A 14,178-nucleotide genomic window follows, 5' to 3' on the forward strand; every position below is an offset into this window, starting at 1 on the left:
AGGCAGCAACATAAGTCTTTCTCACAATGTTATTTAAAACATCTTCAACTATCAGAACTGAAAGAACATTAAAAGCATGACACTTAATATCTTCCAGACATGTGAATATTTTGTCATATTGAAGGCCCCGTTCTGTTGCATTCAAGATGCATAGTTAGGTTCATGAATTACAGTAATCTAGCATTGAACTCGAGACTTAATAGTTTACTCAAACCTTCCTGCTTACGTTGGAGAGACCTTTGCTCTCATTTTATATGAAGAATGCATTTCCTCCCAAAATGTTGTTCATATTCTGCCATTATGTGATCTCTGTGTCATCAGTCTAAACAAGCATATATTTCTGAGTAAGTGCTTTATGCTGGAATAAATCGCTTTAATCATCAGACTTTATGTATTGGATATGTATCGGTTCCCTTTAGTACTCTCTAATCCCATTTCATAAATTTCCTGATAAAGTGTTAACCTTAGAATTAAAACATGCATTTCACATAGCCTATTGACTAATTTTATGTAAAAGGGCAATTTTCATACAGGTCTAATACTTAAGAAAGATATTTAGGTTACTTTTTTCATCCAAAATGTATTCTATTATAAGCAAATGATCTGACTTGAATTGGTGCAAAAGGATAAAATTGAAACAAGCCTTCAAAATGCCCAGCATGCCAATTTTGTCTAAATAGTGCATCGCTCATGGACTTGCTGAGTGAGTTGCTCAACTCTTGTAACAAGCAATAAAATTTAGTATCTGCCTCACCATATATTTCTCTAGGCCTCTCTCACTGGCATGAAAAGATGCATTCTACTTTAAATGTCCAAAGTAGTTAGAAAATTTTCTGAGTGGAGATATAACTATCTGATCTTCCACAAAAAAGAACCTGAACTGAACTTTCTTGAAGGCTACCTGCCAAACAAAGCTGGATTACAGTTTGACTAATAGTCCATTTATTTTCCTAAATCTTAATTAAACTTTTTATGACGTTTTCCATTTTCAAAATACCTTGATTTCATTCTGGATCAATGCTAGATGTGTAACAGCAGCATCCAGTGTCTGATAAAAAAAAAAGTGTCACAGAATAATTGGAAGTTAAGTAAGATATTAGAAGGCTAGCTACAAAGTTACTAAAATATCTCCATTAAAAGTGACTCTAATTATGTTGCTAACCAATAATAATTTTGCCATTTGCAGCGCAATAAAATCTCTCATTAAATTATCATTGGTAATAAACAATTATGTTGCTGATAAAGTACATCCACTGCCCTACCCTCCCACCCCCAGAAAAACCCAACACAACAACAACGCCTCCAAGCCCACAATTAAATCTCTTTCAGGTATGCTTATGTTAATGTAGACTGAACATTTTATGTGTATGTATACATGTATGCATACATATTTTTGAGTGCATGTGGGTGAAATTTTGGCATTTCATACCTGTATATAAAACAAAGGGAAGACAGATTTTATTTGCAATCTAAATAGTCTGCTGCAAGGAAACTGTATTTCCCAATAAACAGAAAAATAATAGACTACTATATGAAAATCCTCCCTAATTACATGAACCACCTGCAAATTGCATCAGAGCTGTGGGCGAAGAAACCTGTACTCACACTTGCATTCAGGCATTCATTTCTGTTCATCATATTCTGCCATCCTTGGTTTTTTAGATTTATTTTTAGATACCAACTTTTAACAAGTTTTGTTAGAAAAATATCTCAACAATTATGTCGTCTTCCCGCAACACTGAAAAAAAGGCAGAAACAGTTTGGAGAGGTGGCAGGAGAGAGAGAATGAGTATGCATGTGCATGCACACACAGAACAGCTACACTTCCAGAAAGGAAATGTTTTTGAGAAGATTTTGACATTGTACATTTTCTCTTTCGTAGGTATCTGAATCATCAAATCCATTTCTAAATCGTATGCTTAACAGAGACACCATAACAAGAATAACGTATAAAAGTAAGTTTCTTTTAATTTACTATGGCTAACATCTGTATGCTTTTAGCATCAGATAATGTGTTTAGCAATCACAGAATGATAGAATGGTTTGGGTTTGAAGGGACCTTAAAGATCATCTAGTTCTGACCACCTTGTCATGAACAGGGCCCCCTCCCACCAGCCCAGGGTGCCCCCAGCCCCGTCCAGCCTGACCTTGAGCCCTGCCAGGGATGGGGCACCCACAGCTGCTCCGGGCACTGAAGCAAGAGGCACTTATGGACAAAAATTATAGTTTGTATTGCCAGCCACTCTGCATGATAAACTTTGGCAACCCGAAAAAAATCTAGTAAGGTCATCAGTTCATCAAACGAATTTTGAACTTCAAAGTCTATTTTATGTTTGAACAAGCAATAAATTAATGAAATTATGTTTGATAAATATATATACTGTATTCACACAGAATACTCAGGAGAAACTGCCTACTGTTAGCAATAAAAGTAACATGTGGAGCAGCCTGGATTATACCAAATCAAGTTATGTCAAGATGCTGCATCATTAACTGTAGATTTAGTATTCACTAATGCTTTTTTTCTGTACAGAAAAGTTATGACATTTCTATTCAACTATTGCTGCATTTAGTGGATATTTATAGAGGTCATTAACATAGCATGTATATTTGTTGTATTCACATTTGGAAAGCCTTTAACTGATAATTCCATGCTAGTATATTGAACTTGTGGAAAACTGGAGCTTAAGTGTCAGTGAAAATTAGGCTAATTTAGAGAAAGTCATAAAAAATACATGCATCTCAATGGAACAAATTAAACCTCTTCTCCTGGAAACCTTATTCACTTTGTCAAATACTCACTGAATTCCAAGCAGCCATTAAGTTAATAAAGTAAGTTAAACAATAACAGAACTTAAACTTGCAGAAAGTATACAGCAAACAGAAAAAATAAGTATTGTAAAACTCAGCCTTCGTTTGTTACTCTGTAGACAATGACTTGACATTTTTTATAAGCTTCATTAATCTTGCTTTTGTTTACAGAAGCTGGGAGAGAATGGTTCATGATAACTGAAATGAGACTGGTTGTCAGGACCCCAGGATTTGGTTCACAATTCTGCTAGGGTTTGCCTCAGTTTACCTCTCTGTAAATTAAGTATATTGTACTATATATTCTACAACAATTTTGGAAAACTTTGCATCTGAAACTCCAGAGATCTGAAATATCCATTTAAATTCAACAAAAAGTCACTGAACTTCAGGTTTATGATGGAAAAGTTTGGAGACATTTCTAACATGTCCCTAAATTATACGGTCTTATTTCTTTCCAAAGATTCCATCTTTTCCCCATCCCTGCAAAGCCAGGATTGTAAAAACAAAGAGTGTAGATTTGAGGCTAATGTGAAGTGAAAGCACTGAATTTTACCCACTAATTCCTGAACAAGGGAACATTAGAAAGATTTTGAGCCTTGCAGACTTTGAATAACGGAGCCAATCCAACCCCATTCTGAAGTAGATGGTTCCTTGTCCTCTCCTATAGCACACACCTTTCTTCCCCCTGATGTTTCTCTAATTTGACCTTACAGATAACAAATCTTGTTACATCTTTGATCCAAATAAGAGGCTTCTATTACGATAAAACTCTGTTCTCCACAATACCTATAGAAAGGAAGGTGACAGAGTGTTCCCTTCAGAATATTTTTTTCCAGATCGTCCTGTCAGTATGAAATGTCGTATTCTCTGCAAGGAAGAAGCAGGAGATTAACCCAGTTTTTAAACTGCTTGTCTTGATTTCTTGCAAAAACACAGCAATGCTGTTCTGTAAGAGCTTCTTGCCTACCAGTGTTGCTGGAGCGTCCTGGGAACGGGAAATTATCATTACGGCTGTATGTGCTTTTTCAGGCTCCCAGATTACATATTCCTGGCTTCTGTCTGGGGACCAGCCAGGAGATCTCTGTACCACTGAAAAGCGGCTTTTCACCACATACACACAATGAGCCCTGTTGGGTCTCACACACTGAGCAAGTAAAGACCCCTGCCTCATTTTTCCCATCACAGCAGCTTTATCTCATGCATTTCCATGAGTGTCACAGCCTTTTTTGTAGTCCTTGGCCCCACATGCTACAATGGCTGGCCAGCAGGGTCAAAGATCGGGCATCTTTGGTGGCTCTGAGAAGAGGAGAGGCCATGATTAGGGATATACAGCTCCACAGGGTGGGAAGGCACCAGCAGCATCTCTCCCTTGGTGCGTGAGTAAGCATGCAACTGCCACCCACACCAGCAAGCAAGCATAGCCTCCCAATACAAAATATTTCATTTGTGTGCTGTGTTTACAAGCGGGCACTCCTCCTGTCTGGAGCTGACAGCATCCTACAACCTTTCATTGGTTGTTTTGCCTCTTTAGAAGGAAAATGCAATTACAATCACACCTAATTTGGGTTTATTAAATGAACTTTCACATGAAGATGAGCCCATAACATAAGCTGCAAAATCAATGATTAACGGAACTCTTTTAATTTTTAGCCATTGTTTATCACTAACAAGTTTATTTGTTAAAATGAAATCTTTGGTAGCTACGATGCACACAATATTCTGCAGGGCATTGGGTTACTTACTGTAGTAACAAGTATTGACTGGGAATTTTTCGTGTAAATTGGGAATGTGAACGTGTTATTGAAAGTAATTTTGCAGTTGTCTTACGTGATGGATTATAGCATCATTGCTGAAAACTAATTTTACCTCTTAGATTGTGAGGATTTCTATTCTGCCTTCAGCAGCTGGAGTTTTTTAGCTTGTGCTTTAGGGGTCCACTCCTGAAGTCAATACTCAGCAGGCTACCAACAAAATGACCAGTCCCAGTGTGCTCAAAAGGAGTGTGGAGCGAATGATTAAGCTGAGGTTCAGGGTCAGGACAGTTAGTAACATAACTAAAGTACTTTTTTTTGCAGAACAGCAACAAAATTCAGAGCTAACTGCTGCTGCATGAAATTTCCATGGGCAAAATGCATTAAAAGGGGAATTTCTACTCTTCGATATTAATGGCTACAGTGTAGTGAAGTGGACCCCAAGGAATTTTAAAGCAGATTTTAAAGGCTTACTTTATTCTGTTATCACAGCACAAAAATCTACTGTGAACTATTGAAACAAGTGTTTTTTCAAACAGGCTTTAGTCAGAGGCCATGTGAATATCTCTAAAGAAAAACTGCCTTAATATTCCTCTGAGTATGACATTTGAGTGGATAAGTTAGCTTTCTTTCAGAACAGGTACGCTACATTAGCTTTCACCCAGTATTTGCATAACATTGGAAAGAAGTAACATTTTAGATTCCCAAAATTCCATATGAAAATTTGGGCTCGCCATTCTCCACCAAAATACTGCCACATGTTCAGCTAGGCAGAAAAGCTGTAAAATTCTGAATTTCCTCAAATTCAGTCTTTAGCTATGTTATACATAACACACAAGTGAATAAAACTATTCTGATTTTAAGAGATCATCTCGAAAAAGCTGAAGATTCAGAATTCTGGAAATAAGACTATTAATTTCTCAAGGTTCATGTTTCAGTGCATTCTCTGAAGGACTGAGCTCTTGCACCTTCTGTCATAAGCAGTAAAAGCTCAGCAGTCTCAAACAGGCCCCAAGGGATAACCCTGGTATTCAAAATGAGTCTCTTGTCAGCCTGGGTCTAAGTGACTTGTGAAGGCTGGGAAATGGAGAAACTGTTTTAGGATTAAAAAGCTGAGAATCTCTACATTCCTTACCCTGTAAATCTAGTTAAAGATGTACTTTCCCTTTTTGGATTATCACTGTATGAACTTCAAAACCAAATGGACATTCCTTCATTCAGTAAATAGTATCTTCCCTACAAATACTATTGTTTTAAAGAGAATGTACATAGAATTTGCTGTGAAAGCAGACTCCACATGCCTGTTACAAATCTAGGGATAAAATAAGAGTATTTCCATCATTTGCTAAGAAAATCGTCAGTCAAGGCCTTTCTATAAATATATATGAAATCTAATGAAATCTGATTTCTATAGATACGGGTTCATGAGTTCAGAAATCACCCTAAGGCACAAGCAGTCAAGACAACCAGAATGTGGGCTGTAGATAGGAATGATGCTGAGAATCTAGTAAAGACTGAATGGGTTTATTAAAGGAAGTTTATTACTGGCAAGAGATCACACATGGTGATTTTGACCATTTTGAACTACATACTTGCAAAAAACATAAGACAAGACATTAAAGTGTTGCAGTCGAGTATTAGTGCAAACCCACCAGTTCTGTTTCAGTTCCAGAATGAGAAACTTTATCAAGATGTGGGGAAAGGAAAACAGCAGAGCTGTTCGTGAGAAAAATATGCTTATAACTAAATGCTTATTCTGTAGTCTTTTCTCAGGGAGTCATGTGACTTCCCGTGGGAGTATATTTCATATACAAGCAAGAATAAATACTGCTTTTACTTGACCAAACTCTTGTATTTCATTCTTTCATTCACCCCTGTCTTCCCCTTTTCCTGAAGTGATATTTTCCTTCAGTTTCCCATTAATGACCCCTGATGAATTTTGACACTTGGCATAATGCGCTGTCTCTCCTTAAACATATTCCAAGGGAAGAGGCAAAGAACCAGGTTTGGAGCCACTTCACTGCTGGGTGCTGGTGGGGGAGATGGCCACACATTTTTTAGGTCTTCAGTATGCAAACAAGGTAACCTAAGAGTTAATTTGAAGATCAGTAGGGCTAAGAAGAGCATCTCTCCTGATCTTGAGAGCACAGGCATACATCAGGCTTGCCTGAATGAGTAGGAGGACTGTGCCCCACACTGCTCCCACACAGTTACATGCCATATTCCATCCCTGGAGTGTTACTATGTTCTGAGAATAACTAAACACTGCAAATCCACAGATAAAAGTTAGAAATCCATGTCAAAATAGTGAATTGCATTCTCTATTAAAGCAATGTGAGGCAACTCCCAAACCCCCATGACTACCTGCACTAATGCCGGCCGTAAATATGTTTCTGTATCTTCTTTTTGATAAGTAGTCCTATAGTTAATAATCTGTGCACTGTTCTAAATACAAATTAGTCAACTAGAATGTGGCATGCACACAATATATATCATCAAGATCCCTTATCTGTATTAATCTTTAGTTAGCTTTCCATCTCCTAGTAAACATTTCAGGGCAAATCCTACCTTGCTTAAATCATTTTAGCCCAACCAAAGTCAGCATGGAAGCGAGAAAGCAGGTTTGGTCCTTAGAGTTTGAAAGTATCTATTCTGACTGACTCTGTGCCATTTGGAGCTAACACACCACTCTCCATGGTTCATAAATAATGAACAGGATGTTCATGTGGGAAAGGGAAAAATGTGTGATGACTCATTGAAAAGAGGCACTGGCTTGAAAAAATGCATTCATTCTCTTCTCACGTAATTCTAGCAAAATTACCACTGCACTGCAAATAATGTTTTTAATGAATAGGACACAGGTGTATTCAGTCATCTCTAGCTGTTAAAATTTAGCAGCATTTTGACTCTAATACTATAGCAATGGTTTCGCACTTTTGTCTGGAAAATTTTAGGTTTAGAAAGAATCTGTGTCCCAGGCCATAGGCCAATGAAGGCTGAGCATGTTAAAAAAAGGTGACAGTCAGCCACCTACAAGACACTAATAGTACTTTCCCCCCTACTTGAGAATCCAGCTGTATGCCATGGCAGTTACCCAGGCTCGATGTGCAAAAATATGGCAGATGGCTGTATTTCTGACAAACTTGAAAGGACATGCCAAGATTATATTTTTTAAAATAACACACACACTTAAAATGTGAAATAATTGTAAGACACTGGTCAATGTGGTACAAATGTTACACTCTGACTTGACATACACCTGATGCTATAGCCACTAATATTGCTACCCCAGAAGCCTGTAGCGTGTTGACTGTACTATGTCAAAATTTAAAAAAAGTCACATTTATTTTGCCTGTATTCTTTGATTTTCTGTTACCCAAGACAGTAGTCTGCAGTCCTTTTCTTTTTCCATTAGGTAGTATGAGACAAGCATTTTGCTCATCTAAGTTTTGTCCTTCAGCTATATGTTAAATTCAAGTTAAATTACTCTTTTCTTTTTTTAGTCCTCATACACTTCCTTGATCGTTCATATTTCTTTCCTTCGTTCCATTTACAATCTTTTCCTGATGGCTAAGAAACCATTTATCAGCTTAAAAAAAACAAAAACAAAAACAAAAGCCACCACCACACAAAACCAAAAACTGTTTAAACTTAGAGTGAATGGTACATGAAAAACTTCAGAGAATCCAACAGAAATGCCTAAATTATTTATATTGATTTAAAAGATGCACTTCAACATTCGTCTTTAGTCTGAGCACTATCTTCTTGTTTATTTTTTCTATCTTCCTTGCCTTCCATTAAAATCAGTGCTAGTTCATCTTGTGTATTGAAAGGGGAAACATGCCTAAATACACAGCTTTCCTCACCTGCATTTTAGTGCTTGCTCTGCAAACAAACAGTATTGAACACACTACATGCAAGTGAAAGCACACAAAAAGATTTCACAATCTTACAGCTCATAACCAGCCCAGCTTTCTCTGAAATACACGATAGCAGTTTCATGTAAGAAGTAGAGTGTCTATGTCCCTGAGTATTTCCTGTTAAGGAACTCCACAACCTAAGATTTGTCAGGAATATCTGAGCTCACGTTTTGACAGCACTTCCAAAAATATTGTAGGGCCAGCATTACCCAAGGGAAATAGTGCACACAGTATAGGAAAGGCTGAGGAATGTTGATGAATTTTGAGATATAACCATATCTCATTATACTTTGATACATGTCCACAGAGTGAATTCTGTTGCAGAGGGATACCTCATTAATTCCCCGGGAGACTTATGATAAAAGCAGGGACCCCTAGTAAGCTGCTTACTGGCATGCTTTTCGACCCAGATTTTAGCATTCTGAGTGAGCTTGCACTGCATCCACCCCCACTGTGTACATGAAAGGCCAGCAGGCTTCATTGAGCAGCTTTATTATCATGCATTAACCTTAACTTCCTCCTGTGGTAGAAGGGCAATTAAAGTTTTAACAATCTTGGCCTTCCCAAAGTTTTGTTGAGCAAAAATCGTTAATCACTCAAAAATATGGTAAGTTGACATTCTCCAAAGACTTCTGCATCTAAAGCAATAACTGCAACTTCAAGAAGCTTTGAACTCCAGTTCTTAAACATGATTCAGTTTCACTGTGAATGCTTGTGCTAAACTCACAGAAGGTACTCACGGGCATCTAAGAGTAGAACTCAACCCAAGCAGGGTTAGTGAACTCATGTTACTTGTTCTTGTCCAAACCACTGGACCATTCAGAAAAGTGAAGTCATTACACTTCGTATTTCTGTGAAACTGATTATGATGTTCTGGAATAAGAATTATATATTAAAAAAGTGGGATATTTTTTTTGTGAAGCTACTGTTTTGTATCAGTTGTTTTCCTTCTTTATTCTCCAGATGACGCATACTTACTACAGGGGCTAAATATTGAGGAACTTTATCCAGAGACATCTAGTTTCATTACCTATGATGGGTCAATGACAATTCCACCCTGCTATGAAACAGCAAGCTGGATAATAATGAACAAACCTGTCTACATAACAAGGATGCAGGTAAGAATAATAAAAGAATTACTTGATCTAGTATAGGTACAAAAGAATATTTTAAACATACGCATTTGTAGTTTTACATACAAAATTAGATTCAATGTTTTGCTGTAGGGATCTCTGCCTGCAATTTATACAGTTTGAAAAAGCATTGAAGAGTTTTTTGCTAAAATAAAAATATTAACTATTTAGAGCTCCCAACGTATCTATACACACATGTATGTACTTTGAGGTGAGCCCTACTTTCAGTGAGGGTTTGAACCAAACAGTTTCCAGTAGCCTTTTCCAAACTAAATTATTCTATGATTCTGTGAATAGACCCATATAGCAGTGTTGTACAAAAATAACTGAGGTTATTATGTATAACAGAGATGATTCTCAGATCGGAAAGAAATAGAGAATTTGTGAGTGGCACTTGTGGCCATTTAAATACATGTAGGCAGCCCATTAATGTGACAGAGATCCAATACACAGGGCCTTGGAAGAAAAATAATCAGCTAGTGCTTTCTGGCACAGAATTAAGATGACAGGATAGACACTGCAAATATCTTCAGAAAAATCAGATTGACAAATTGAAGCCCCTGTTAGAAAGGGGCAGGATAAATTATCCAAAAGCAAACACAATTAATTTCATAGTCAAAATTATGCTGTTGGGGAAACACACCAGCGGAAAAATCATAAAGACTACATTCTATACAGCTTGCTTACAATCCAAGGCCTAACATCAGAAAACAAAAAATTTAACACCAACTGCAGTCTTCTCCAGAGCTTCTGTCAGCTCTACAGAGCTGCGAGCTGAGCTAAAACTATTCTCTTGTGTACTAGAATCCCAAAGGAATACTTGAACCACCATCTGCCCATCCCAAGCATACAGCAGAAGCAATCTGGCCTGAAAAATTAAATGAGGAACCATAAAACAACTCTAAATATTATTTTGGGATTTAAAATCATATTAACATTGTAAATAAGATGACTTTAAAAAGCCTGAGAGATGTTTTATCTTTGTGATATTCCTTCTGTCCAATTTTGTCTAGATGCAGAGAGAGCACTTTGTTTCTTTTCTAAAATGGGTAATTTGGGAGAATGACACAGCTGAACACAGGCAAACATGCTGTACATTCTGAACTTTTCAAGGAGGGGACCTGAACGTTTTCCTACAAGCAAAATTTTTAGTTGCAACATTAATGTATAAAACAAGGAATGAAATACTTCTGGAGTCTGTGGGTCATAACCTCACGATACTTACTCCCTGTCATGCTTTACCGGTTAGTTACATCCTCCATTATTAGTGCTGCAAATTGATTTCATGGAATACTTACTAATTACATTGTGTACTCAGACAGAAAAAGTAATGCACAGCTCAAATTTTCCCTGGAAGCTATTAAAGATTTTCAGTACACAAACCCCAGCTACTGGATTTCCCCATTTAAGCATTAAATACCACAACCAAACCTCTTAAATTGTACACCGCCATGGAAAATACCATCTTTTAAAATTTATAAGCCAAAATATTTTGAGTGCTTCTGATTTACAAGTGGCAGATATTTTTTTTCCCTCTGTCTCTCCAGTTTCCTGTACAAAGTTTGAAAGGTTTTGGTTGACTTGAACCAATTAACATGCTTTTAGCACAGTTGTATAGTCATCATAAGAACAATTGCTGCCTGCTTGTAGTTTGCATCCAACCACTTCTGGGTACACTGAAAATCCTGGATGATTCAGTAATTCCCTCTCTGCTGATCTGTAAAATCACCTCAAAAGAAGGCCAGAGTCTACCATAAGACCACTATAGACGGCACAGACAGTATCAAGACAGACCTGTCAATGGAAAGAGACTTTCACTTTTTAACATCATTAATTTCATGACTTCAGCAGCATGACTGTCAGTTATCCTTTGCATCCTGACTGGCTGTACCTGATTCTTGAGTACAGTCATCCAAAACTGTGTCTTTTCAACTGGAAGCTACACTAACAGCTACAAAACTTAGGAAATAAGCTCCTGTTATTCATCAAGTTCATTTTCTCTGCACCAGCTGCTGCCACCCAGTACTGTGGATTCCATTTGTTTCCTGATCGGCCAAGGACACCTCATACCATTTTCATTTACTCCGCACAAAACTAATTACTTTTGTTTAAAATGGGGCTCAGAAACAGAGGACCACAGAAGGAACAGTTTTATCTCAAGTTACCTCTGACTACAACTTTCAACTCACCTCTGACTACAAATCACTGAAATTCTGTTTTACTTTCATTTATTAAGTAGTATATTTAATAGTGTTGTATGCTGTTTACTTACAGGAACGACCAGCACTGAAAATCTTTGTTTCGTGTTTTGTATTTTCTATAGATGCATTCTTTACGACTGCTAAGCCAGAATCAGCCATCACAGATATTTCTGAGCATGAGCGACAATTTCAGACCAGTCCAGCCTCTCAACAATCGATGTATCCGAACTAATATCAACTTTAGTTTACAGGGAAAAGATTGTCCAAACAATAGAGCACAGAAACTACAGTATAGAGGTACGTTCTACCTCCAGGATAATCCTTTCTATGCTTACACCGAGCTCTTTTCTTTGAGAAACCCAAGTGCATGGCAAAGCATACAAACAAAAGCAGATGAAACTCCAGATCTGGGGGTCTAATGGTAAGAGTCAATTTTTGAAATGGGTGAGGAAACTTGCCCAGAAACATGTAGGAAAGGCATGACAAAAAAAACCAGTCTGGGACATCTGGTATTTTCCTAAAAGCAGATAGGAGAGGCCTCCATTTTTCTAGCCTCATTTTAAAGTCTTCTCACCTTACGAAGTGCATTTTGCTCTGTTTTACCCACCTCAGAAAGAAAAAGGGGGATGAGTGAGTCTTGATTTCAAACAAAAGAATAAATTTCACTTTGGCAGTGCACCACCATAACACCCAGATTGGAAAGGGTTGTATTACACAATGGATGTTAAACAAAGGAACCAACCCAGTCACCAGCTGTTACACCAGAGCGTTACACTGCCACAGCGGGGGGCTTGCAACTGAGCTGTAGTGTGTCTTATGTGTCTTTTAGCCTATGCACATACAGCTATATTACCTGAAATAATGGTGTAAAAGTGCCTTCTTACCAATAATATGGTTATGAAGGACTACAAACGAAGGGTGGAAAAGAAAGCACATTTTCAGCAACAAGACTGATGCCTGGGTTGCAATATTTCAAAGAAACAGTCAGTCAGAGTTAATTCTTTTCCAGAAAGAGGAGGAAACTGAACCTCCTGGTTTTTTCAAGACATTTTAAATGCCTAATACAGTGTTAAATCCAGACAGTTTCGTATTTGGAGTTTATTAAAGCATAACTGTTTTTGTTCTGTTTCTCTTTCCTTTCAGTAAATGAATGGCTCCTCAAGTAAGACAGAGCAGGCAGAACCCATAACCTCGGTGGAATGCTACTACTGTGAGTTGACATAATCTAGAATGCACCCAACCTCACTTTCTTTGGGTTCACAACAGCACATGCAAACGTGCTGTAGGAAAAGAGCTGCCATGTTGGAGACTCAACTAAAAATTCATTCATATGATCGGTGGTAATTAAAAAAAAAGTAAAAAGACAATATTACAGTAAATGTGATTACAATTTTCCTGAACTAATTTAGCTTCACAAAGAAAGACTTTTCAGCCTTTGTACATATGAAATTCTTCCTCTTTCCCCCCCTCCCTCAAATTAAAAAAAAATAAAAAAAAAAATAAAAAAAAAAAAGGAACGAAAAAAGGTGGCTCGGTTCAGCATCAAAGTGGAGTTGTGTTCTGTGTGCCAAGTAATCCTTGGAAAGCTCTCATTATTTCACTATCATTAATGGATACTGACAAGACAGAACAAGACGACTGTAGAGGAAACTTATTTCTAGGTTATGATCTTTCTGTTAATTTAATTTAAAAAGGGACAGACTTTGAGAGATAAGTATTGTAAATATATCACTGCAGAATATAAAGGAAATTGAAATATTTCCCTCTGTCACATATCTGTAGTAGGATTTGCCAAAATCAGAATTGATCCATTTTCTGTTTCTTGTTTTACAACAGGTCATACGTTGTGTTGGTTACTATTAACAGCTCAATAAATGTGTTTAACAAATTAATTTAGTAAATTTGCTTTGATTTACTTTTTCCTTTCTGAAATAATAAGCCTCTACTACTTGTGGCTGCATTATTTGTGGTTTTCTTTTTTTATTTTTATTTTTTTTATTTCATTTATTTGTTTACAGCCTATTTGAGTCAATGGCAATTGGGAATGTACTTAAAGCTAGTATAACTTAACTCCACTTATGGTCTATCATTAATAGGAGCTGGGCTCAAAAGCAAAAAGCAGTTGAACCTTATCTCATTTTAAAATTGCCATTTTCCCTGCTGAATCCATTATTGAGACAAACAGATTCAATCCCGTAAATTGGTGGTGGAAAGGGATATCTTTTCTTTACAGGTAAAGCAGGAGCTGACCAAGTAAAAGCGAATGCCTTTTTTCTTGTTTATAATGGTCATTCACTGTGTTTGGTTACTGTCAAGAACTCAATAAATGTGTTTAACAAGTTCACATAGTGCATGTTTGACC

The 14,178-nt window shown here is 37.1% G+C and overlaps 1 protein-coding gene across 2 annotated transcripts in view; it reads left to right on the forward strand.

Moving 5' to 3' along the window:
* CA10 (carbonic anhydrase 10) overlaps positions 1-13,708 on the forward strand; it is a 209,863-nt gene extending 196,155 nt beyond the window's left edge. For both annotated transcript variants that reach the window (XM_056326431.1, XM_056326432.1), the window contains exons 8-11: positions 1,883-1,955; positions 9,446-9,600; positions 11,939-12,113; positions 12,960-13,708. In XM_056326431.1, coding sequence (XP_056182406.1) covers positions 1,883-1,955; positions 9,446-9,600; positions 11,939-12,113; positions 12,960-12,982 — 426 coding nt within the window. In that variant the 3' untranslated portion in view covers positions 12,983-13,708. The remainder of the gene's footprint in view (positions 1-1,882; positions 1,956-9,445; positions 9,601-11,938; positions 12,114-12,959) is intronic.
* Positions 13,709-14,178: the final 470 nt, after the last annotated feature.

The sequence above is a fragment of the Falco biarmicus genome, chromosome 1 (genome assembly GCF_023638135.1).
Source record: "Falco biarmicus isolate bFalBia1 chromosome 1, bFalBia1.pri, whole genome shotgun sequence".
Taxonomy (NCBI): Eukaryota; Metazoa; Chordata; class Aves; order Falconiformes; family Falconidae; genus Falco; species Falco biarmicus.